Source organism: Triturus cristatus, chromosome 8 (genome assembly GCF_964204655.1).
Source record: "Triturus cristatus chromosome 8, aTriCri1.1, whole genome shotgun sequence".
NCBI classification, from domain to species: Eukaryota; Metazoa; Chordata; class Amphibia; order Caudata; family Salamandridae; genus Triturus; species Triturus cristatus.
Window position 1 is genome coordinate 747,485,578 of NC_140591.1, and position 20,721 is coordinate 747,506,298.

The 20,721-nt window shown below is 44.4% G+C and overlaps 1 protein-coding gene across 1 annotated transcript in view; it reads left to right on the top strand.

Moving 5' to 3' along the window:
- LOC146805016 (acetylserotonin O-methyltransferase-like) overlaps nt 1-20,721 on the top strand; it is a 498,405-nt gene that overhangs the window by 454,910 nt on the left and 22,774 nt on the right. The window contains exon 6 of the mRNA XM_085620449.1: nt 1,528-1,668. Within this exon, the coding sequence (XP_085476575.1) occupies nt 1,528-1,668 (141 nt within the window). The remainder of the gene's footprint in view (nt 1-1,527; nt 1,669-20,721) is intronic.

Consider the following 20,721-nt stretch of genomic DNA (forward strand, 5'->3'; position numbering starts at 1 on the left):
ATACTGTGACTGTGACAATAATGTGTTTTGAGTTTAGTAATGAGTGAGTATGTTTGAGATGTCATACCAGAGATGCTCATGTGACCCAAGTGCCTGTAAACCCTAGTTCTCATCCTCACTCAATAATTATTCAAAAGAATGGCCAAAGCAGCAAAGGCATTCATTGATAAAGTGAAACCAAAAGTAATTGGGTGTTGCGTTAATTTGTTATGTGGTCAGTCTGCATGTAATTGGTTGTTTAATAAATATCACATACAGCTGAGTAGTGGAGTCCTGTGTCATCCTAAGCATTAACGGGTGAGTTACCATATTGGGAGCCTTTTTGTGATAACTTTTAAAAAGTAATTTCGAGTTTAACAATATTGGTACATTTTGCAAAATTACATTATACCTTCAAAAAAAAGTTAGTAAAGTCACAAAAAAATCCTTGCATCTTCCTATTTTTCTGCTAGTGGTATTTGGTAACTCATTGTTTTCTGTGTTTTAGTGCCATTGGTTGGCCATGTGAGATGCTTGATGTACTCATAGGCCTGACTAAAGTACGTTTGAGTCTGTATTGTCTCTATTAGATCTGTAGTGGAATTAGATGTGTAATTTGTGAATTGCAATTGCCTTACTCTTTAGTGATTGTGCTTTGTATTAACGATTTAATGTCCATAAAGTACAACTATTTTGTCCCCATTTCCACCCACTTCCCATTGTGCCACCCTTACTACAAAAATGTATGTCTATGTGAGTGGAGATTGCCACCTATGTGGTGGAGATATCCCAATTGAAACAATAGGAGAGGTTGAGGCACAGATTTGCAACCACAGTCAAATCCATTTTTATTAGTAAGTAGATTGTACTACTGGAACAATACTGTAGATACTCCAAAATGCAGTTTGTGACTCTGGTCCATATCCCTAATGTTCATTGTAAAGTAATAGGACAATTACTCTCAATACCAAACTCAAAAAAAATCTAATTACTAGAACTAGAAGAAACATAAGGTAAGCCACAAGATGCCCAAGAGGTTTTTAGGATATAGATATTCCTGACCACCTAAAGATAACTCACACAAAGGACAACTTCATTCTATATGATGATGAGAATAATGAAAAACATTTTTTTTTCTGCACAGCTATTAACCCTAACACTAGCTGGTTGATGAACATCACTGTTAAAACATATCCACCACCCATTACCCAGATATGCACAATTCCCAGGGAGCGCTAAAACTCTAACATATGACTAATGTTTACACAGAAGAAGACTAATAACGAATTTCCACACATATTAATCATGTATTTTGAAGAGGCAATGGTTGAAACACTCCTTAAAATATATCCTTAAACCTCAAACCAAAGCTGTTATTACCATTTCAATCAAGCCTCAGGGATGACATCTTTCCTTGCCACTGAGTATCGTCCTGCACATCATAACTCCCTTCATTTAGGTTTCTTTCCATCAGACAACAGGAACATTTGAAAGACTTATGCAAGTCAAACGCTAACTTTTTTCCTGGATTTTGTTTTCGTCTATAAGGCAGCACCGGAGCACTAGCCAAGCAATGTCTTTTGGAAAATCCAAATTCCACAGCAATCATCTATGATTTACCTAAAGTTGTACAAACTGCAAAGAAGCATTTCATAACTCCAGAGGAACATCGAGTTCAGTTCCTTGCAGGTAAGTTTATTTTTCATCTGTGGTGAAGTAGATTAAAATCTAATTGCAGCATTTTCTCAAAAACAAAAGCACCTAGACGGAAACAAGTAAATGAACAGAACAAGACCCCAGGCAAAAGATAGAATTATGTTCTGATTGCACATGTAATCAACATGATATGATTTTCCTATGATTCAATAGCTCAAAGTTAGAAGAAGCCCTTCTTGAAATTATGATGAGGTATAAACTTGGTGATTTGGCCAGGGTCTAAACTATTCCAACAAGAGAGTGACAAACCATTCCAAAGCTCCTATCAACCAAAGGAGGTTAATAGTTTAGTGCACAGTACTCCATCCATCAGGCTGAAGGAGTATATTACCTCTGTCACCCTGACTGACTACTATCATCTGCCAAATGTAGAGATGACTGCCAGCCCAGTGGTCATTTCGGCTGTCAAAGCAGTTCCTTTCAATGTACAAAAAGATTGATAGGTGGCCACTGTCAGTTCTGACAGCACCTCACCAAACATTTCTCAAATTGTTGTTTTTCAGAAACAAACACCAGAAGCAGTAGTAAGTTTCTGGGAAAAAATGAATGATACCCACACTCTGGAGGCCTGATTCACAAAGGGCCTCCGCACTCATGGCGGAGGCCCCGCCATTGTGGAAGAGTCTCTTCAATTGGGACAGGATTCTCATCAATGAGAATTCTCATTGCAGAGATTCCTCCTTGAGTGCGGAGATTTCCCCACAACTGTGGTGTGTCTGCCACGAGTGTGAACGACTTTTGTGAAAAAGGCCCTTGCAGTTTTCTTCCAGGGCATGGGGGCGATTTTTTTTTTCTGTCTCTAGCTGCCAAGTGTTTCCTGGTAGTGACAGACAGAAAAAAATACATTGCACTGATCACCCAAAATAGAGGAGGTGATTTAATAACTTTCCTAAGACGGCCCCTACTCGGTCGTGGAATTGGAGGAATCTTCAGTTGATACAGGCAATGGGGTTCTACTGATGGAAAACTTACAGGCCAAAATGTCTCTATATGCGGCAGGCAGACCTAAGGTTTGAGGGTCAGAGGTGTCTGTTGTATTTACAAAAGACACCCCATATGCTAAACTCTAACCCCTTCGCTGCTAGGCCTTTTCTCCTCTGTGCTAAACCTTTTTTTTTTAGCTATTTGTGGTAGTTTGGGCTTAGGCCCCTGTAACTTTTGTTCACATAAGGTATCCACGCCAAATTTGCATCCTTTTCTTCAAACATCCTGAGGATTCTAAAGGTACCAAGGGTTTGTGGATTTCCCTGGAGAGGACTGAGACATTAGCCAAAATACAGCTGCATTTTCTTTAACGGGTGAAAATGGGAATAAAATGCTGCAGAAGAAAGCGTTCGTTTTTTTCCCTGCAAATGGTTTTTGGTGCTAAAATCGCCATCTTTCCAGCTTTCAGGAACAGCCAGACTTTTATCAAAAGAACCAACATTTTCTATATAGTTTTGGCATTTTAGTGGGACATAGCTTATTTATCTTATTTTTTGTTCTTTCAACCTCTTTCAAGTTAGTGGTAGAGATGGGTGTGAAACTAATAACGGATCCCAGAAAGCTATAGGTTTCTAAAAAAATAGACACCATTTTGAATTCAGTAAGAGGTCGTTTGTGTAGATCCTTCAAGTTTTTCCTGTAGAAAGTAAAAGTTAAATAAAAAAAATATTGAAGCTTTGTTAAAAAAAACAGCCATTTGTGCCTATGTTTTCACCTGTAACTTCTTGTATGGCATATTTTTAAAAGTAACATACCATTATATCTAGTGGACCCTCCTGGTTGTGAGCATATATAGGATTTGTAGGTTTACCAAGAACCTAAGGTACCCAGAGCCAATAACTGAGCTGCACTATGCAATGTTTTTTCATTGTGTACAGGGTATACAGCAAATTATTTGGTCAAATATAAAGACTGAAAAATAGATATCAAGGAAACCTATGTGTTTCTGAAATGGGAATAACGTATGGAGTTTAGAAGCAGTGGCTATTTGCACATCTCTGAATTTGGGAGTACCCATACTGGCATGTGAAATTGAGGGCATTGTTCAAAATGACTTCTTTTTTACACATTGTCTTACATTTGGAAGGCAGAAATGCATAGAAAGTCAATTGGTAACAACACTTGCTCTACTATTCTGTATTTCCTAAGACTTCCAATGAAAATGGTACCTCACTTGTGTGGGTAGGCTTAGTGCCCATGACAGGAAACGGCCCAAAAAAGCAATGTGGACACATCACATTTTTCTAGTGAAAACTGACTCTGTTTTTGCAATGTAGCTAATTGTGAATTTTGGACCATAGCTCAGCCGGCACCTAGGGAAATCTAGCAAACTGATACATTTTTTAAAGCTAGACACCCAGAGAAATCCATGATGTGGTGGCCTATTGAGCTACCACCAGGTTCTGGTCACCAGAATCCTTTGCAAACCAAAATCTTTGTCAACAAATAAACACATTTTCCTCACTTTTCTGTGATGAAAAGTTCTGAAATCTGTGGGGAGCCACTAATTTCCACTTACCCAGCATTCCGCCAAGTTTACCGATAAAAATGGTACCTCACTTGTGTGAGTAGGCCTAGTGGCTGTGACAGGAAATAGCCCAAAACACAACCTGGACACAGAACGTGGATTTTGGACCCTAACTCAGCCAGCACCTCGGGAGACCTAGCAAACCTATACATTTTTGAAAAAAAGACTCACGGAAATCCAGGATGGGGTGACTTGTGGGGCTCTCACCAGGTTCTGTTACCCAGAATCCCCTGCAAACCTCAAACTTTGTAAGAAAAAAACACATCTTGCTCATTTCTATGATGAAAAGTTTTGGAATATGCAGGGAGCCGCAAACTTCCACCGGCCCAGCATTTCCTCAAATCTCCTGAAAAAAATGGTACCTCACATGTGTGGCTAGGCCTAGTGGCCGCAACTGGAAATGGCACAAAACACAATAAGGACACACGGCAGTTTTCCAGTGTAAACTGACCCTTTTTTTGCAATGTGCCTAGCTGTGGATTTTGGACCCTAGCTCAGCCGGCAGCTAGGTAAATCTTGAAAACCCATACAATTTCCTCACCTTTCTGTGATGGAAAGTTTTGGAATCTGCAGGGAGCCACAAACTTCCACCCCCCCAGCATTACCTCAAATCTCCTGATAAAAATGGTACCTCGCATGTGCGGGTAGGTCTCGTGACTGTTACAGGAAATGGCCCAAAACACAATAAGGACACATGACACTCTTCCAGTGTAAACTGGCCCTTTTTTGCAATGTGCCAAGCTGTGGATTTTGGACCCTAGCTCAGCTGGCAGCTAGGGGAAACCTAGCTAACCAATACACTTCCCTCACCTTTCTGTGATGGAAAGTTCTGGAATCTGTGAGGAGCCACAAATTGCTATGCACCCAGTATTCCCCCATGTCCCCTGATAAAAATGGTACCTCACTTGTGCTGTTGGGCCAAGTACCCATGACAGGCATAGGCCCAAAACGTATTGTGGAGACTTCAAAATCATCAGAAAACGACCTGGTTTTTCAAGGAGACGACGGCATTTTTAGACCCGGGCTCAGAAGCCATCTAGGAAAACCTACCAAACCCAGATATTTCTGAGAACTAGAAACCATACAAGTGAGGTATCATTTTTATTGGGAGACCAAGTGAAATGCTGAGTGGTTGGAAATTTGTCCCGCGCCGTTATTTCTGACAGAAATGTGAAGAAAAAGTGATTTTATTTTAGCTGAATTTTAGGTTTCCAGGAGATTCTGGTTAAGAAAATGGTGGGGGATCCATGCAAGCCACACCTCCCTGGACTCCTCTGGGTGTCTGTTTTTTAAAAATATCTGGGTTTGATAGTTTTCCCTAGTTGGTCTCTGAGACTTGGTCCAAAACGCAGAAGTCTACTTTGCAAAAACAGGTTGTTTTGTGATAGATGGGGGATACCTGTGTTTTTGTTCCTGGCTTGGTGGCCATCCAGGTTAACATATCAAACCCAGACTTTTCTGAAAACTAGACACCCAGGTAGTCCAAGAAATTATGGCTTGCGTGGATTCCCCAATGTTTTCTTATGCAGAATCCCCTGCAAACCTAAAATTCAACAACAAAATTGCCTTACATTTCTGCATGAGATCAGCGTGCCTGCACAAATTTCAGACCTCCCAGCGTTCCCCTCTGTCTCCCGATAAAAATGATACCTCACTTGTGAGGGTGCCCGAAGTAGATTCAGCCTAAAAACTGAGGGGAAATTAAAGCGTGTCCATAACGGCAGATTTTTTAATACATTTTTAGGGTGACTTTGCTTTGGGCACACAAGTGAGTATTATTTTTATCGGGAGATTGAGGGGAACGCTGGGTGGTAGGAAATTTGTGCCGGCGCAGCGATCCTTTAACTTTCCCACACAGACATGTGATGAAAATGTGACTTTTTAGCTAAATTTGAGCTTTGCAGAGGATTCTGGGGAACAAAAAAAAGTGGGGGATCTGTACAAGCCACACCACCAGCCAAGGGACAGTCCACACACACTGCCAACCAAGAGCCAGTCCATGCACACTATTTCAATATGTGGGGCACTTCTTCTCCCCATTCCTGTTGCACTGCTTAAACGCCTGGGCTTTTCCTGCGCCTGCTTGTAATTTACAATTGACTCCATTCTTATGTTTTTGTTCTCCATTTTTAAACCTCTTATTTTTAAATCTGCATTCCAATTCAATCCACGCATAGAAATATTATGCCATTTCCAAAGCTTCCCATGTTAATGTTGTGTCCCTCCGAAACCTCTTACAAAAACACAAACAGATGCATTTAAAAATAAGAGTGCATCTCATAACCCTTAACGATGAGTCCATGCACACTGCCAGCCAAGCGCCATCATGCACACCGCCAGCCAAGCGCCAGTCCACACACACCACCAGCAAAATGCCAGTATACACACAGCCAGACAAACATCAGTACATGCAAACTGCCAGCCAAACTTCAGTTCTCACACATGCACACACAGAAACACCCCCGGTATCAAGTGTTTTTCTGTCCCCCTTGGAAGCAAGTTAGTACTTAACAGTGATTAGTCTTTACAAATGTTTTCTCTCTTAGTTGCAAAGAAATAACAATATTCAATATTACAGAAAATAATGGAGATAAAACAATGGGACTGTAAGCAAAAACAGTTTAAAAATGTTTTTCAAAATATGTAACAATGTTATATAATATGTAAAAATTCTCAATAAATGTGTTAGGACTACAGAGCTCCTCAGGGTCCGGGCGACGTAACAAGGGTCCACCTCCCGATATCCCTGGACTCCAACCAGAAGGTTACAGAGCCCAGAGGCGATCAGGTGAGGGAAAAGGAAAGGGGGAAGGGACAGCAGGGAATAGAAACTGTAAGACAAAAAGAAGAACATTCATACAAGAGCAACACTTGATAGCTACTCTCATATAGGTCTCGCTAGTGCCATTAATTACCATGGGTTAAATGGGAGTCTTTCCCCGCGATCTCTGAGATGCCTCTCTCAGGACCACAAAACCATATCACTCCAGTACACAGACCTCCTCTGTGTTTCTCAACATCAATCACCCAGTACTGGCCACGCAACGCAATGGCCCATAACTCCAGTCTTCCTTCAGACTAAGGAGTCCAACTCCAAACTTATTCCACTATATGACTCCAAGAACCTCCGGAGGGCTTCCACGGTGTATCACCGCCGCCGGCGTTCTCACAGTTGTAGCGCTCCTTCACCACGTGAGGATCAACACGCTAAGAGTCTTGCCTCTGTAGGTTATTGTTACAACGGGTACCCCCTGGTTGCTCTCACCAGGAGTATAGCCTTGTTGGGACTCGCGCAAACCACGCTCCCCCTGATTACAAAGTTAGGTGCAAATACGCCTGAGTTCCTTCTGCTCAGTCGAGCATGAAATTCTATGCAATTATGCCCCCTCTAGGTTGCCTGAAAGGAGCCTGCCCTCTTCGGGGTAATTGTGTGGTGTCTCCGGGTTAGTTAGCTCAATCGAGCAGCAAAACAGGAATGTGCACCTCCACGGGTGCTTCGGGGAAGTACAGCGCCTCCGCTGCACCCGGACCTTCGTGCTCGTCCGAGCACTTGTCTAGGAGCGTGGGTTACTGGGAGGGAGCCAGGGACGGTTCCTACCTGCTCCGTGCCGATAGTTTTCGCCACTTGCAGCTGGGACACACCCACCGCGGACCTCCGTCTGACGGCTGCTCTGGACTCGTTCTCCCCTTCGTAATTCACAGCTAAGCTCTGCCGCTGCGTTCTCCGACCTTCCCCCTCCGAGAGAATAATGCACATCGCCGGCCAGGTTGGACGCCGTTATATGGGCGTCTGCTTAAGGGCCCCGGGGCTGCTGGGAGTTGTAGTCTTTACGCGCTGCTTAGGCGCTTCTGACTACGATTCCTGACTGAAGGTCCTCTCCCCAAGCGCCTCCTAGCTCCTGGTTTCCCCGGATGCCTTTCATAGAACCTCTTCACCGCAGTCGGCGCGTACACAGCCTCTGCTGGTTCCCAGGAATCATCCTCCGCCGTGTACCCCTTCCAAGCGACCAAGAACCACAACTTGCCCCTGCGGTACTATACGCGTCTAGGATGCTCCGGACTTCGTATTCCAATCCGTGTTCTCCCCAAACCGGTGGCGGGGCTCTCCTTCTGGCCTTTACCGCCGGCTTTAACAGACTGCAATGAAAAACCGGGTGGATTCTGAGAGAGCCTGGCAGACGGAGTCGATACGCCACTGGATTGACCTGCCGCACTACGGTATAAGGACCGATGTATCTGGGATGGAAAAAGCTGCGTAGCTTGAATCTGATGTTTCTGGTGGACAGCCAGACTCTATCCCCTACAGCATACTGAGGACCATCGATCCTTTTCCGGTCTTCCCATCTCTTATAGGATTGTTTGGCTGCCTGAAGCGCCTGCTGCGTCTTCTGATGCAGCCTTTGTAGAGCGTGTACGTGTGCCTGAACGGATGGTTGATTGGTCACCTCTGCTGGGATCTCCACCGGGAGCGTCTTGGCGTTGTACCCAAAGTTTGCCATAAACGGGGACACTCCTATAGAACTGTGCAGGGTGTTGTTGTATGATAGCTCTGCCAACCAAAGCATGGAGACCCAGGAGCCTTGTGCCTCTGACACGTAACACCTCAGAAACTGCTTCAATGTCTGATTTAGGCGCTTCGTCTGTCCGTCGGTCTGAGGATGAAAGCTGGTAGAAGTGGCGGACTCAACGTGTAGCGCCTTACACAATGTCTTCCAGAAACTGGCTATAAATTGAGGGCCCCGGTCCGAAACAATCACGGCAGGCAGGCCGTGGAATCTCACCACATGAGCCAACAACAGTTGGGCTGTCTGTCCTGCCGTAGGGAGGTTTCTGCAAGGGACATAGTGACCCATCTTGGTCAAACTGTCCACTACGACCAGGATAGCCGAGCACCCCTGATCCATAGGGAGACTGGTTACAAAATCTAGACTGATGTTCCTCCATGGTTGTTGGGGAGTGGGTAGAGGGAGCAGTTCCCCCTTCTTTCGGCTTCTTTCTCCTTTGGTTCTGGCGCATACTTCGCATTGAGTCACCCACCGGTGGACGTCTCGGGACATGTTTTCCCACCAAAAATGCCTGGTCATGGCTTCCAATGTTTTCCGGATCCCCGGATGACCTGCCAAGGGCGAAACGTGACACCATTGAAACGCTTGGCGCTGCAATTTGATTGTAGGTAGGAACAGCCTGTTTCGATGAAAAGGGAGTCCCCTCTTCAGGATTCGCACCGTATCCTCCTGAGCCCACTTCTTCCATTCCTCCACGGAACGGCTGATCCGCACCTCTTCCATGAATAGGTCTGCCCTTAACACACAGATGACCTTGGATGGATTAATGATAGCCACGGGTGCAGGGGTGAGATGGTCTGTCTAGACAGTGCATCGGCTTTCCGATTATCTGTGCCCGGCCTGAAGGTGATTTGGAAGTCGTATTCCTCAAAAAAGAGAGTCCATCTCATTTGCCTTGGTGTTAAATGCCTCGCTGTCTTCATGTACTGAAGGTTTCGGTGGTCCGAATAGACCGTCACTGTATGTTGCGCCCCCCACAAGTAGTGACGCCATTCTTGAAAGGCCTTTTTTATTGACAGCAGTTCCTTCTCTGCGATAGTGTAGTTCAATTTGGCCTTGTCTAGAATCTTGGAGAGAAAGGCTACCGGGTGCAGCCGCCCAGTGATCTTGTCTCGTTGTGACAAAACGGCCCCTATGGCCTCCTCCGAAGCATCGGCTTCTACTATGAACGGAACGTCCGTCTGAGGGTGCCGGAGTATGGAAGCCGAGGTGAACGCGGTCTTGAGTTGCTCAAAAGCTGTTGTGGCTTCCGTTGTCCACACAAAAGGCACTCCTTTACGAAGCAGACGAGTAATCGGCACTGCGATCTGGGAGAACTCCTGTATGAATCAGCGATAATAGTTCGCGAATCCCAGAAAACTCTGAACGTCCTGAACAGTTCCTGGAATGGGCCATTCACGGATCGCCTTCACCTTTCTTTCTGACATGTTCAACCCCTCCGGACTCAGAATCACTCCCAAGAACTCCACAGTAGTCACCCCAAACTCGCACTTGCTGAGCTTACAATACAATTTGTTTGCCCTTAATTTCTCCAAGATCAACCCTACGTGCCTGGTGTGTTCTTCTACTGTGGCGGAGTAAATCAGAATGTCATCAATGTAGACGACTACAAAGATGTCCATATACTCTCTCATGACTTCGTTCAAGAAAAACTGGAATGCTGCCGGGGCATTACAGAGCCCGAATGGCATCACCAGATATTCATACAGCCCAAAACGGGTCTTGAACGCAGTCTTCCACACGTCCCCCTGTCTGACTCTCACCGAATGATAGGCCCCTCTTAGGTCTAGCCTAGTGTATACCACTGCCTCATGCACTTGATCCAACAGGACGCTGATAAGTGGCAGCGGATACCTATTCCTGATGGTGTTCTTGTTCAACATCCTGTAGTCGCAACACGCTCTCAGCTCTCCGTTGGCCTTAGCTATGAAAAATAGTGGTGATGCGGCCGGGGACCGGGATAGCCTAATAAACCCCAGTGCCAAGTAGTGGTCTAAATACTCTCTCAAATGGCGTGTTTCCGGCTCTGACAGCGCATAAACCCTACACATGGGGATGACCGCTCCCTCCACCAGGTCAATCCGACAATCGTATGTCCTATGTGGGGGAAGACGTTCAGCCTGAGTTTTGTTGAAAACATCTACAAAACTGGAGTACTCCACAGGTAAGTCCACATCCTTTTCGGCCGCGGTAGCGACACAAAAGGGATATGTCAATGCGAGGGCCATCGCTTGATGTTCCTGCAGACAACGTTCTCCCCACCCTGGTGAAAGAAACCGAACCGTTCCTTCCTTCCAATCCACCGTCGGGTTGTGGCTACAGAACCACGGCATCCCTAGTATGACTTCATATTGAGGGGCCTCTATGATGTTCAGTTCTATTTCTTCTATATGTTGGTTAGTCCCGTCCCTTAAGGACATCTTAAGGTTTTCTGTGTGGAGCGTGATTCGACCAGATTTCAATGGCTCGCCATCCACGGCCAGTACCTCTTCCGGGGACCCCCGCGGGACTACCCCTATGGACAAAGTTCTGACCAACCCCTGATTGATAAAGTTGCCAGTGGCCCCTGAATCTAACATTACTAAGACCTGATGCACCTGCTGCCCTACTTCTAGTCCGGCTTGCAGCACTATATGGTCTTCGGTATCTGTGGAACGGTTCGTAGTCAACGAAGGTATTCTCCACTCGGTGTCCCCCGAGGTCCCCAACGGGCCTCTCTCCTGGCTACTTGTTTCTTTGCTCAATGTAGAAACGGCTGCCCTTTTTCCTTTGTACGGAACATTGGTGGCCTTGGGTTTCGCCGGACATTCGCGCACGTAATGTCCGCGTTTCCCACAATACATACAAAGGCCCAGGGTGCGGCGGCTTTCCCTTTCCGCTTTAGACAAGGGGGCTCTCACTGTCCCAACCTCCATAGGTTCGCTATCGGTTGCCAAGGGAGCCTGATCTCTCCGCGGATGCCTATACGTGGAACCTCCCCCTCTGTATCTATCTCCCCCTCTTTCAGCGATGCGCCCATCCAGGCGCAATACTAGATTCATCATTGCTGCGCAAGTGGTAGGCTGGGGGTCGATCTGTGCCACTATGTCTTTGAGATCGTCGCTCAATCCCTGATAGAAAAGAGACATTCTCTTTTCTTCGGGCCACGCTGCCTCCACCACCAACCTGTTAAAGGAGGTGAGGTAGGTAACCAAGTCACTCTTTCCTTGCCTCAAGGATAACAATTCTCTATCTGTACTGAACGTGGTGGTTCGTCTATCGAACACCGCTTCAAAAGCTGTTCTGAACGCGTCCCAGTCGGAGAAAATGACATAATTATTTCTGACCAACGGGACCGCCCAAGACGCCGCATCCCCCACCAGATATGAAATGGCAAAAGCCACCCGCGAGTGATTGGTGGGGAAAGACGAAGGCTTACAAGAGAAGTGTAACATAACCTGGGTCAGGAATATTTGTATCTTTTGCGGATCCCCTGCATATCTTTCAGGGCTGGCTAAGGGAATGGGCGGTGGCACCGTCACCTGAATCTGAGGGCCACCCGCCCTGGACGCATCAAAGGGGTTACGTGTCAACCTATCTACCCTGTCCCTCAAGGCTGCCGTCTCGGTTCGCGATGCCACTAGTTCCTGTTGGACTAAGGCTAGTGCCTGCACTACGTCCTCCAAGGTGGCCATGCCGTACAACCCCGGACCGGGAGGAGCACATATCGTGGGTGCGTTATTCTGTTAGGACTACAGAGCTCCTCAGGGTCCGGGCGACATAACAAGGGTCCACCTCCCGATATCCCCGGACTCCAACCAGAAGGTTACAGAGCCCAGAGGCGATCAGGTGAGGGAAAAGGAAAAGGGGAAGAGACAGCAGGGAATAGAACCTGTAAGACAAAAATAAGAACATTCATACAAGAGCAACACTTGATAGCTACTCTCATATAGGTCTCGCTAGTGCCATTAATTACCATGGGTTAAATGAGAGTCTTTCCCCGCGATCTCTGAGATGCCTCTCTCAGGACCACAAAACCATATCACTCCAGTACACAGACCTCCTCTGTGTTTCTCAACGTCAATCACCCAGTACTGGCCACGCAACGCAATGGCCCATAACTCCAGTCTTCCTTCAGACTAAGGAGTCCAACTCCAAACTTATTCCACTATATGACTCCAAGAACCTCCGGATGGCTTCCACGGTGTATCACCGCCGCCGGCGTTCTCACAGTTGCAGCGCTCCTTCACCACGTGAGGATCAACACGCTAAGAGTCTTGCCTCTGTAGGTTATTGTTACAACGGGTACCCCCTGGTGGCTCTCACCAGGAGTATAGCCTTATTGGGACTCGCGCAAACCGCGCTCCCCCTGATTACAAAGTTAGGTGCAAATACGCCTGAGTTCCTTCTGCTCAGCCGAGCATGAAATTCTATGCAATTATGCCCCCTCTAGGTTGCCTGAAAGGAGCCTGCCCTCCTCGGGGTAATTGCGTGGTGTCTCCGGGTTAGTTAGCTCAATCGAGCAGCAAAACAGGAATGTGCACCTCCACGGGTGCTCCGGGGAAGTACAGCGCCTCCGCTGCACTCGGACCTTCGTGCTCGTCCGAGCACTTGTCTAGGAGCGTGGGTTACTGGGAGGGAGCCAGGGACGGTTCCTACCTGCTCCGTGCCGATAGTTTTCGCCGCTTGCAGCTGGGACACGCCCACCGCGGACCTCCGTCTGACGGCTGCTCTGGACTCGTTCTACCCTTCGTATTTCGCAGCTAAGCTCTGCCGCTGCTTTCTCCGACCTTCCTCCTCCGAGAGAATAACGCACATCACCGGCCAGGTTGGACGCCGTTATATGGGCGTCTACTTCCGGGCCCCGGGGCTGCTGGGAGTTGTAGTCTTTACGTGCTGGGTAGGCGCTTCTGACTACGATTCCTGACAAAATGTATTTAGAAAATGAGGAATAAAAAATGTATTATGAAAAGTATAATATGAATAGTGCTATGAGAACACTATATCATATAATATAGAACTATTTATAATATACTTTAAAATTTACATAAAACCTGGTACAAACAAATGTATAAGGATTGTATATGGTTAGAAAAATTGTAGTATGTTTGCAAAAATGTTGAAAAATACCAATATGTGAAACAATGTTAAATAAATATATAACATGTTTTGCATTTCAGAAAAAATATTAGAAAAGTTTAAAAAAAATAACAATACTTATTAATATTATGTTATATAAAATATTTGTTTCAAAAACATAAACAATAAATAAAATATAATAAAGCGAAATAAAGAACAATGTAAAAATCATAAAATGTGGGCTATACCTTCCTTTTAAGAAATGTCAATTCTAATGATGTGTGTGAAAAATGCAATACTTTTGCATTTAATAGGCACACTTTAATATAACATATTAGAATAAACATGTTATATGCTTAAGTGGTTACATTTCCTACTCCCATTTCTATTGAAACCATTTGGGGGGATATGTTGCACACTAAAGAGATCACAATTACTGTTCCACTTTAATCTAAGCCATTTAGAGGAAGATGTTGGACACTAAAGTGGTCCAATCCACTATCCTCACTCCAATATAAGGGGGTCATAAGGATGGCGGAAGGAACGCCACCGCTGGGCCGGCGGTGGAGGCGTTCCGCCATCACACTGGAAATTCCCACCGCTGAATTAGGACGGTGGTGGGAATCCCAATGTATCCCCGGCGGACGGAAAGTCCGTCCGCCAGGGTTCCGCAAGGTGGTTCTTTCCGACCACCTCGCGGAACCAAAACACAGGTCAGCATTGCGGCACAGGGAGTTAGGATATCCCTTTCTGACTGTCTTTTCGCGGCGGTCATCCCACCGCAAAAACACTGGCGGAGGCTGGACTCGGGGGCCCGTTGCAGGCCCCCTCTGTGTTGGGGGACACAGGGGGGGTACCCATGGTACCCCCCCATTAATTTCCCTGCACTGCATGGCAGGCACCGTGTGGTGCCTGCCACTTAGTGCAGGGAAATGCACAGCATGGCATTTTAGCATTGCGTACGGTGCTGCAGCCAGCAGCACAGTCTGCAATGTTAAATGCCCTGGATGGCGGGTGCATCCTAATTGCAGTGGTGAGACCGCCGGGCGGTCCCAGACACCGAAACATAATGAGCCCCAAAGTCATTTAAGGGAAGGTGTTGGGCACTAAAGTGTTAAATGTTACTATTCCCACTTCAATCTAAGCCATTTAGGGGTAAACTCCGGACACTAATGGGTTCACAATTACTATTTCCACACCAATCTAAACTATTTAGGGAAAGGTTTTAGTCTCTAAAGTAGTCTCATTACTATTTTCACTCCAATCTAAGTTAATTTTTTGAAGGTGTTTAACACTAGTACACAGGATATATTTAATACTAAATAAAAAAAAATTTATATAAGTAAAATTATTTCTAAAAAATAATCTTATATCTACAAAATATGGCACATACATTAATATTAGAGTATTTAACGCTACAAATAGAATAATTGTGTATTCAATGTAACTTATACATAATCATTTTCCACCACACATGTTAACAAATAAATAGGAGACTAAAAACACAATAAATAACTAAATAGTATGCAAAAATTTAACAAATATAACTGTAAAAACAAAATTATACAAAACTAATATGTAAACAATATTCATATACCATTGAAACAAAATAACCTAGCCAAAGAACTATAAATGAAAAATAAATATACATTTTTTTTTCTGCAACAGTCTGGAGGCCAGATTTACAAACCTTTTTGCTGGGCTTGTGTCACAAAATTGATGCAAACATGTGCAAAACATTTTTAGTTGGATTTACTTTCTAGCCCACAACTTGTTTTGTGCATGAACATTTCCTAAAATCTAACACAAAGTGCTGCTTTGCCTTACTCTGTATCAGAGGGGATTTACATGGATATTACATGGGTATTTCTTTGCCACAACCCATGCTTTTTGACACAAAACCATATTTACTAACAATAATAAGCAGGGTATTGCACCTAAAAATAACGCCACTTTGAAGCAGGCATTAAAAGCATACATAGGGGTTGGGTCCAGTATGCGTGGCTACCTTCAGGAGATTTTATGTAATTTAAATGTTTGATCTGTTGGTTAAGGTATTTGTTTATATCTCAGTATTATTGCTATTATGGTGGTATGATAAATACATTTTCCACTTATGCTAAACTCCATAGATTTGCAATTGATAAGTAAAATTAAATGGGGCTTTTGTATTGATTATTGTACTTTATCCTTTGATACTTTCTCAATAAAAAACAAAGGTATTTTGGCTTTGTCTACTTTTATTTCTCATTTCATTTCTGGCTATGCATGTGTGCTACACTGTGCAGCACACATACAAAGTAGGAAAACTTTTTACAATTTGTCTATGCATATATTTTGTACAAAGCTTGTGCTAGACTAACGCAGACACCCTTGCACTATAGTGCACTGGTGTGTGTGGTGCTTTTCAGCCTAATTGTGTGCCTGTGCTAGGGTGAGGGGTGGAAAATGTCATATCTCTGTGGATATGGCACTTTCCTCCTCTCTCCCTTACATGCAGTGCAGCACAACAACTTTGGGTACTGTGCTACGTTATGGGATAGGTTTGTAAACATGGCCTCTAGTAGCAAAATCAATCAAGCAAAGATATACATTATCATTATTTATAATCAAATATAAAAACTTTGTAACTATAACGCAATAAATAATGAGAAAGCTATAGTTGATATATACAGTATAGTTTTCTATAACTAATATATACATTTATAAATAATGAAATATTTAATGATTACATTTTTTTACAAAATAAACAGTAAATATTAAAATAAAAACTACTTACAATAGTGTAAATGGCTGGATGATAGAATAAGAAAATAACATATAACAGTAAACTGTAAATAGAAATGTAAACAAAATATATTACCATTTTTATACTATGAATCATTTTTAAAAAAAATAACAATTACATTTGAACATTAAAAATTTTGTCAACATAAATGTAAAAAACTATAACACATTTTTCATATATTCTATATCAAATTCATAAAAATATTTAAGACCATATTAAGAAAAAATATTTAAAGAATTATTTTCTCATTAAATGTAAAATTTAAGTGTGTGCCATTATGTGGACAATCAATATTCTTACCAGGCAAGTCTTGTGTATGTAATCGGCTTCCAACCTCAGTTACCTGCCAGAATGCCTGATGGTACCAGGAATGCCTATGACTCTCCCAGTGAATGATCTACAATCTCATGGAAAATTACAGGCCTAGATAGACACCTAAACCTATCCTGAGAAAAACTGAAAATAGTGTGAAAATAGTGTGCATACAAGAAACATGGAAGTTCTCTAAACACTTGGGGCCCTATTACAATGCGGTTGGAAAAGGCTCCGACTGTCGGTGGGAGCTTTTCTAATCGTAATATGTCAGTCGGATTCCTTTCCGACCGCCTTGTTACGATGGAGGCGGTCAGAAATGAATCCAAATGGTCATTCCAACTGGCTTCTGATGGGCTTGGAGAGCCCGTATGCCAGTCAGAATGCAGTCAGTAATCCCAAGGGGAGCTCTTTCCGTCCTAGGGATTACGATATCGAGTTTTGGAAGCCTTTCTGTGCCAGCCTTTCTGATACAGAAAGGCTGTCAGACTCAACTTTGGGTGCACAGCCACCGTTTGGAGGACGATAGGTGCCCCCCTGTTGGTCCCGGCACCCTGTGGCAGGCACCTTGAGATACCTGTCACAGGGTGCAGGGATGAACTGCTCCTCCAATATTACAATGCGAGCATGCATTCCTGCTGGTTTACAGCCAGAATATATGCTCCCATTTTTTTTTTTTAAATATCTTTATCGCATTTTATCTTTATTATTACATAGATTTCAAGTGTCAATACATATTGCATATTTAACAACATTATCCATTTTTGCCCCTGTGAACATAGATCAGCACATTTCTTACTCACGATTTTTGATATAGTTTGCATCTACAGTGCAGAATTATTTGTGCATTTATAAAGTATCATGGGCATCCATAGCCTGCACATGCTGTCGTCTCCAATCGAGGAGCGGAGTGTGTCTACCAAATGCGCCTCTACATAACTGTGATCGTTTATGGGTAAGTATATCAACGTATACAGAAGCGCAGTGTTAATACCCAGCTGAACTTTGAAATTACCACATAGTGCCACACATCAGATATCTTTTTTCCTTTTTTTATATAACATTTTAACCACATCTAATAAAAACCAAATAAAAAGGAAAAAATCCAAATACGAGATATCAAATGTTTAAAAATACATGCAACTAGTATGCAGAGTATCGTTGAAGTGTAATCTTGACTAGGCCTGCGTGTGGGTAGCGGGTGTGGGCTGCTGTTCCTGCTGTATAGTCTGCTGTATGGATACTAGAATATCGCGTGGTAAGAGCCATGTCTATGTATTGTTTTGTAAGGAATGCGAGGTCTGTGGCTTAACCGACCTCCAGTATTAAAGTATCATGGGGCTGTGGCGTTTCTTCTACTTCTGGGTGACATGTCAGGTACTAGTTCCCGTTTGTTGCATAGATGGCGTCTGCAATGAAGCATCAGAGCGTGTAAGGGTTTTGAGCATATCATCCCAGGTATACGCAATGTGATATTTTCGCAGTCCTGCCGTTTCTTCCCTGTGTAGGGTGGTGCTCTCTGACTGCGCCCAGACTTCTAAGGATTTCACCCAATGCAATACTTCCGGTGGGTCCCTGCACTTCCACCTTTAGTTATCAGCCGTTTCGCTGTTATGAGGCCTAGGTCACGGAATCTGGAACTTACTTTGTTGGCTTTGGGGCATTTGTAAAATCCCAGGATACAAACCTCCCATGTGGGGGGCACCTCAACATTAGTGCAATTCGTAAGTATATCTAATATTATGCGCCAGTAGGGTAAGAGCAGGTGGCAGGACCATAGCATATGTAATAAGTCAGCACCTAGGAGACGGTATCTCGGGCATTCGGAAGTGTTGATGTTAAAATACGTATTCATCTTATCTGGTGAGAGATACGCCCTATGCAGTATATAGGTCTGGATGAGTTTAAATTGTGAATAGCGTGGTATGTGTGTGGCACTTGCTTGGACGCGTTCCCACTCCTTATCAGTCCAGGGACAGCCCCTATCCTCAGTCCAACACGTGCGGAGTCTCTGTAATGGTCGTAATACGTGGGTGAGCAGGGCTTGTACTAACCAGTGTATCACATGTGATCCCTCCCCCGTTACATGTAAGTATTGCAACAGCTGATGTGTCGGTGGCTCATTAGTTAAGTCTCCCCATGCTAGTGTCAACGTCTGTGTGATAGCTGCATACAGAAGGAACTGGCCCGCCGGTAAACCATTATCTGCCGTTAGTGTCGCAAAATGTAATAGGGTACCATCTGCATAAAAGTCTCCTAGCGTCTCCACTCCCGCTTCAGACCAGGGCATCAGTACTGTACCATTTATAGAGTCTCTACCTCTGGGTGTCCCGACAATCGGCAGTATTGGGGTAGAGGGGATCGTGTCTTTTGTGAGTTGAAGGCTTCTCTTATAACATCTGTGAGCCAACTCAATATGCAGCTGCGTCGGGCGGGGGACTTTCGCCAGTGGATGAAACAATCCATAGATTTGGTTTTGCGTCCATAGTGACGTCTCGGTCGCCGTGTCTGCCAAGTTCTTGCCGCTTAACCACTTTGTGACCCAGTGTAACTGCGCAGCTAAGTAATATAGTTCCAGGAGAGGAACTGATAAGCCTCCATTCTCTGGTGGCGCATACAGTTTCTGTAGTGCTATCCTGGGCGGCCCTGCATTCCAAATTAGACCTCGGGTTAATTCCTCCAGTTCCCTAAATAGTCGTACTGGGACATATACCGGAAGGTTTGCAAAATAGTACAACAGCCTTGGCAGTACTATCATCTTAGTTAAAGTGATACAGCTCATTATATTAAGCGGTAGAGTCTTCCAGAATTGTATCTGTGCCCTTACTGAGGAAATGGCATGCATCAAGTTGCCCTCTAGTATGTCTGCTGGGGGGAACAGCCATTACAACGCGGTTTTTACCACGCAGTGCAGTTACATCGCATGCGTTACAACGCATGCGATGTTACAACGCTATGCCATTACAATGCAAGTCTGTACATCGACTTGCGCTAGATGGCGTGCTAACATTACAAATAGTGTAGTTTACTATCCCAACACCTTCCCTACTGTTAAGTGGACTGGAGTTGGAATAGTAAATTACACTTTTTTAATGTTAGCACGCCATCTAGCGCAAGTCGATGTAAAGACTTGCGTTGGAATGGCATAGCGTTGTAACATCGCATGCAGGACCGCCGCTAGATAGGGCCATTCCAGCGAATCAAAGGCCTTCTCCAGATCTAGTACTAAACAGCCAGACCGAGGCCAGTTCACCGTTGCGTACTTCTGAATTCTGAATAGCCTGCGAATATTTAGGGAGGTGCTACTGGTCGGAACAAATCCGTTTTGGTCAGCGTGTACCAGAGTCGGCACCAACGGGGCTATTCGTTTAGCCAGGGTGGAAGCAAGCATTTTATAGTTTGTATTTAACAGAGCCAGTGGGCGATAAGAGCCCAGGAGTTCAGGGCTTCTGCCCGGCTTTAAAAGAGAGATCAGTGTTGCCTCATTTTGCATAGGTGTAAGCGTAGAGTGCTCTTGAGCCGCTTCATATACCCGTAGCAGTTCTGGCATTAATATATCTGAGTAGGCCTTATAAAATTCAGCCGGCAGTCCGTCCGGACAAGGCGTTTTACCATTCGAGAGGGAATAAATGCTATCCCTCATTTCCTCCGACAACAGAGGAGCACCCAGTTCCTCTTGTTGGTGTTCTGTCAGTTGTGGCAGTGTTATGTACATCGTGGAATAGTGTTCCACAAAAGCTTGATGTATTTCACTCTGGGAATGTACCATGACTCCCTGTGTATTGTGTATC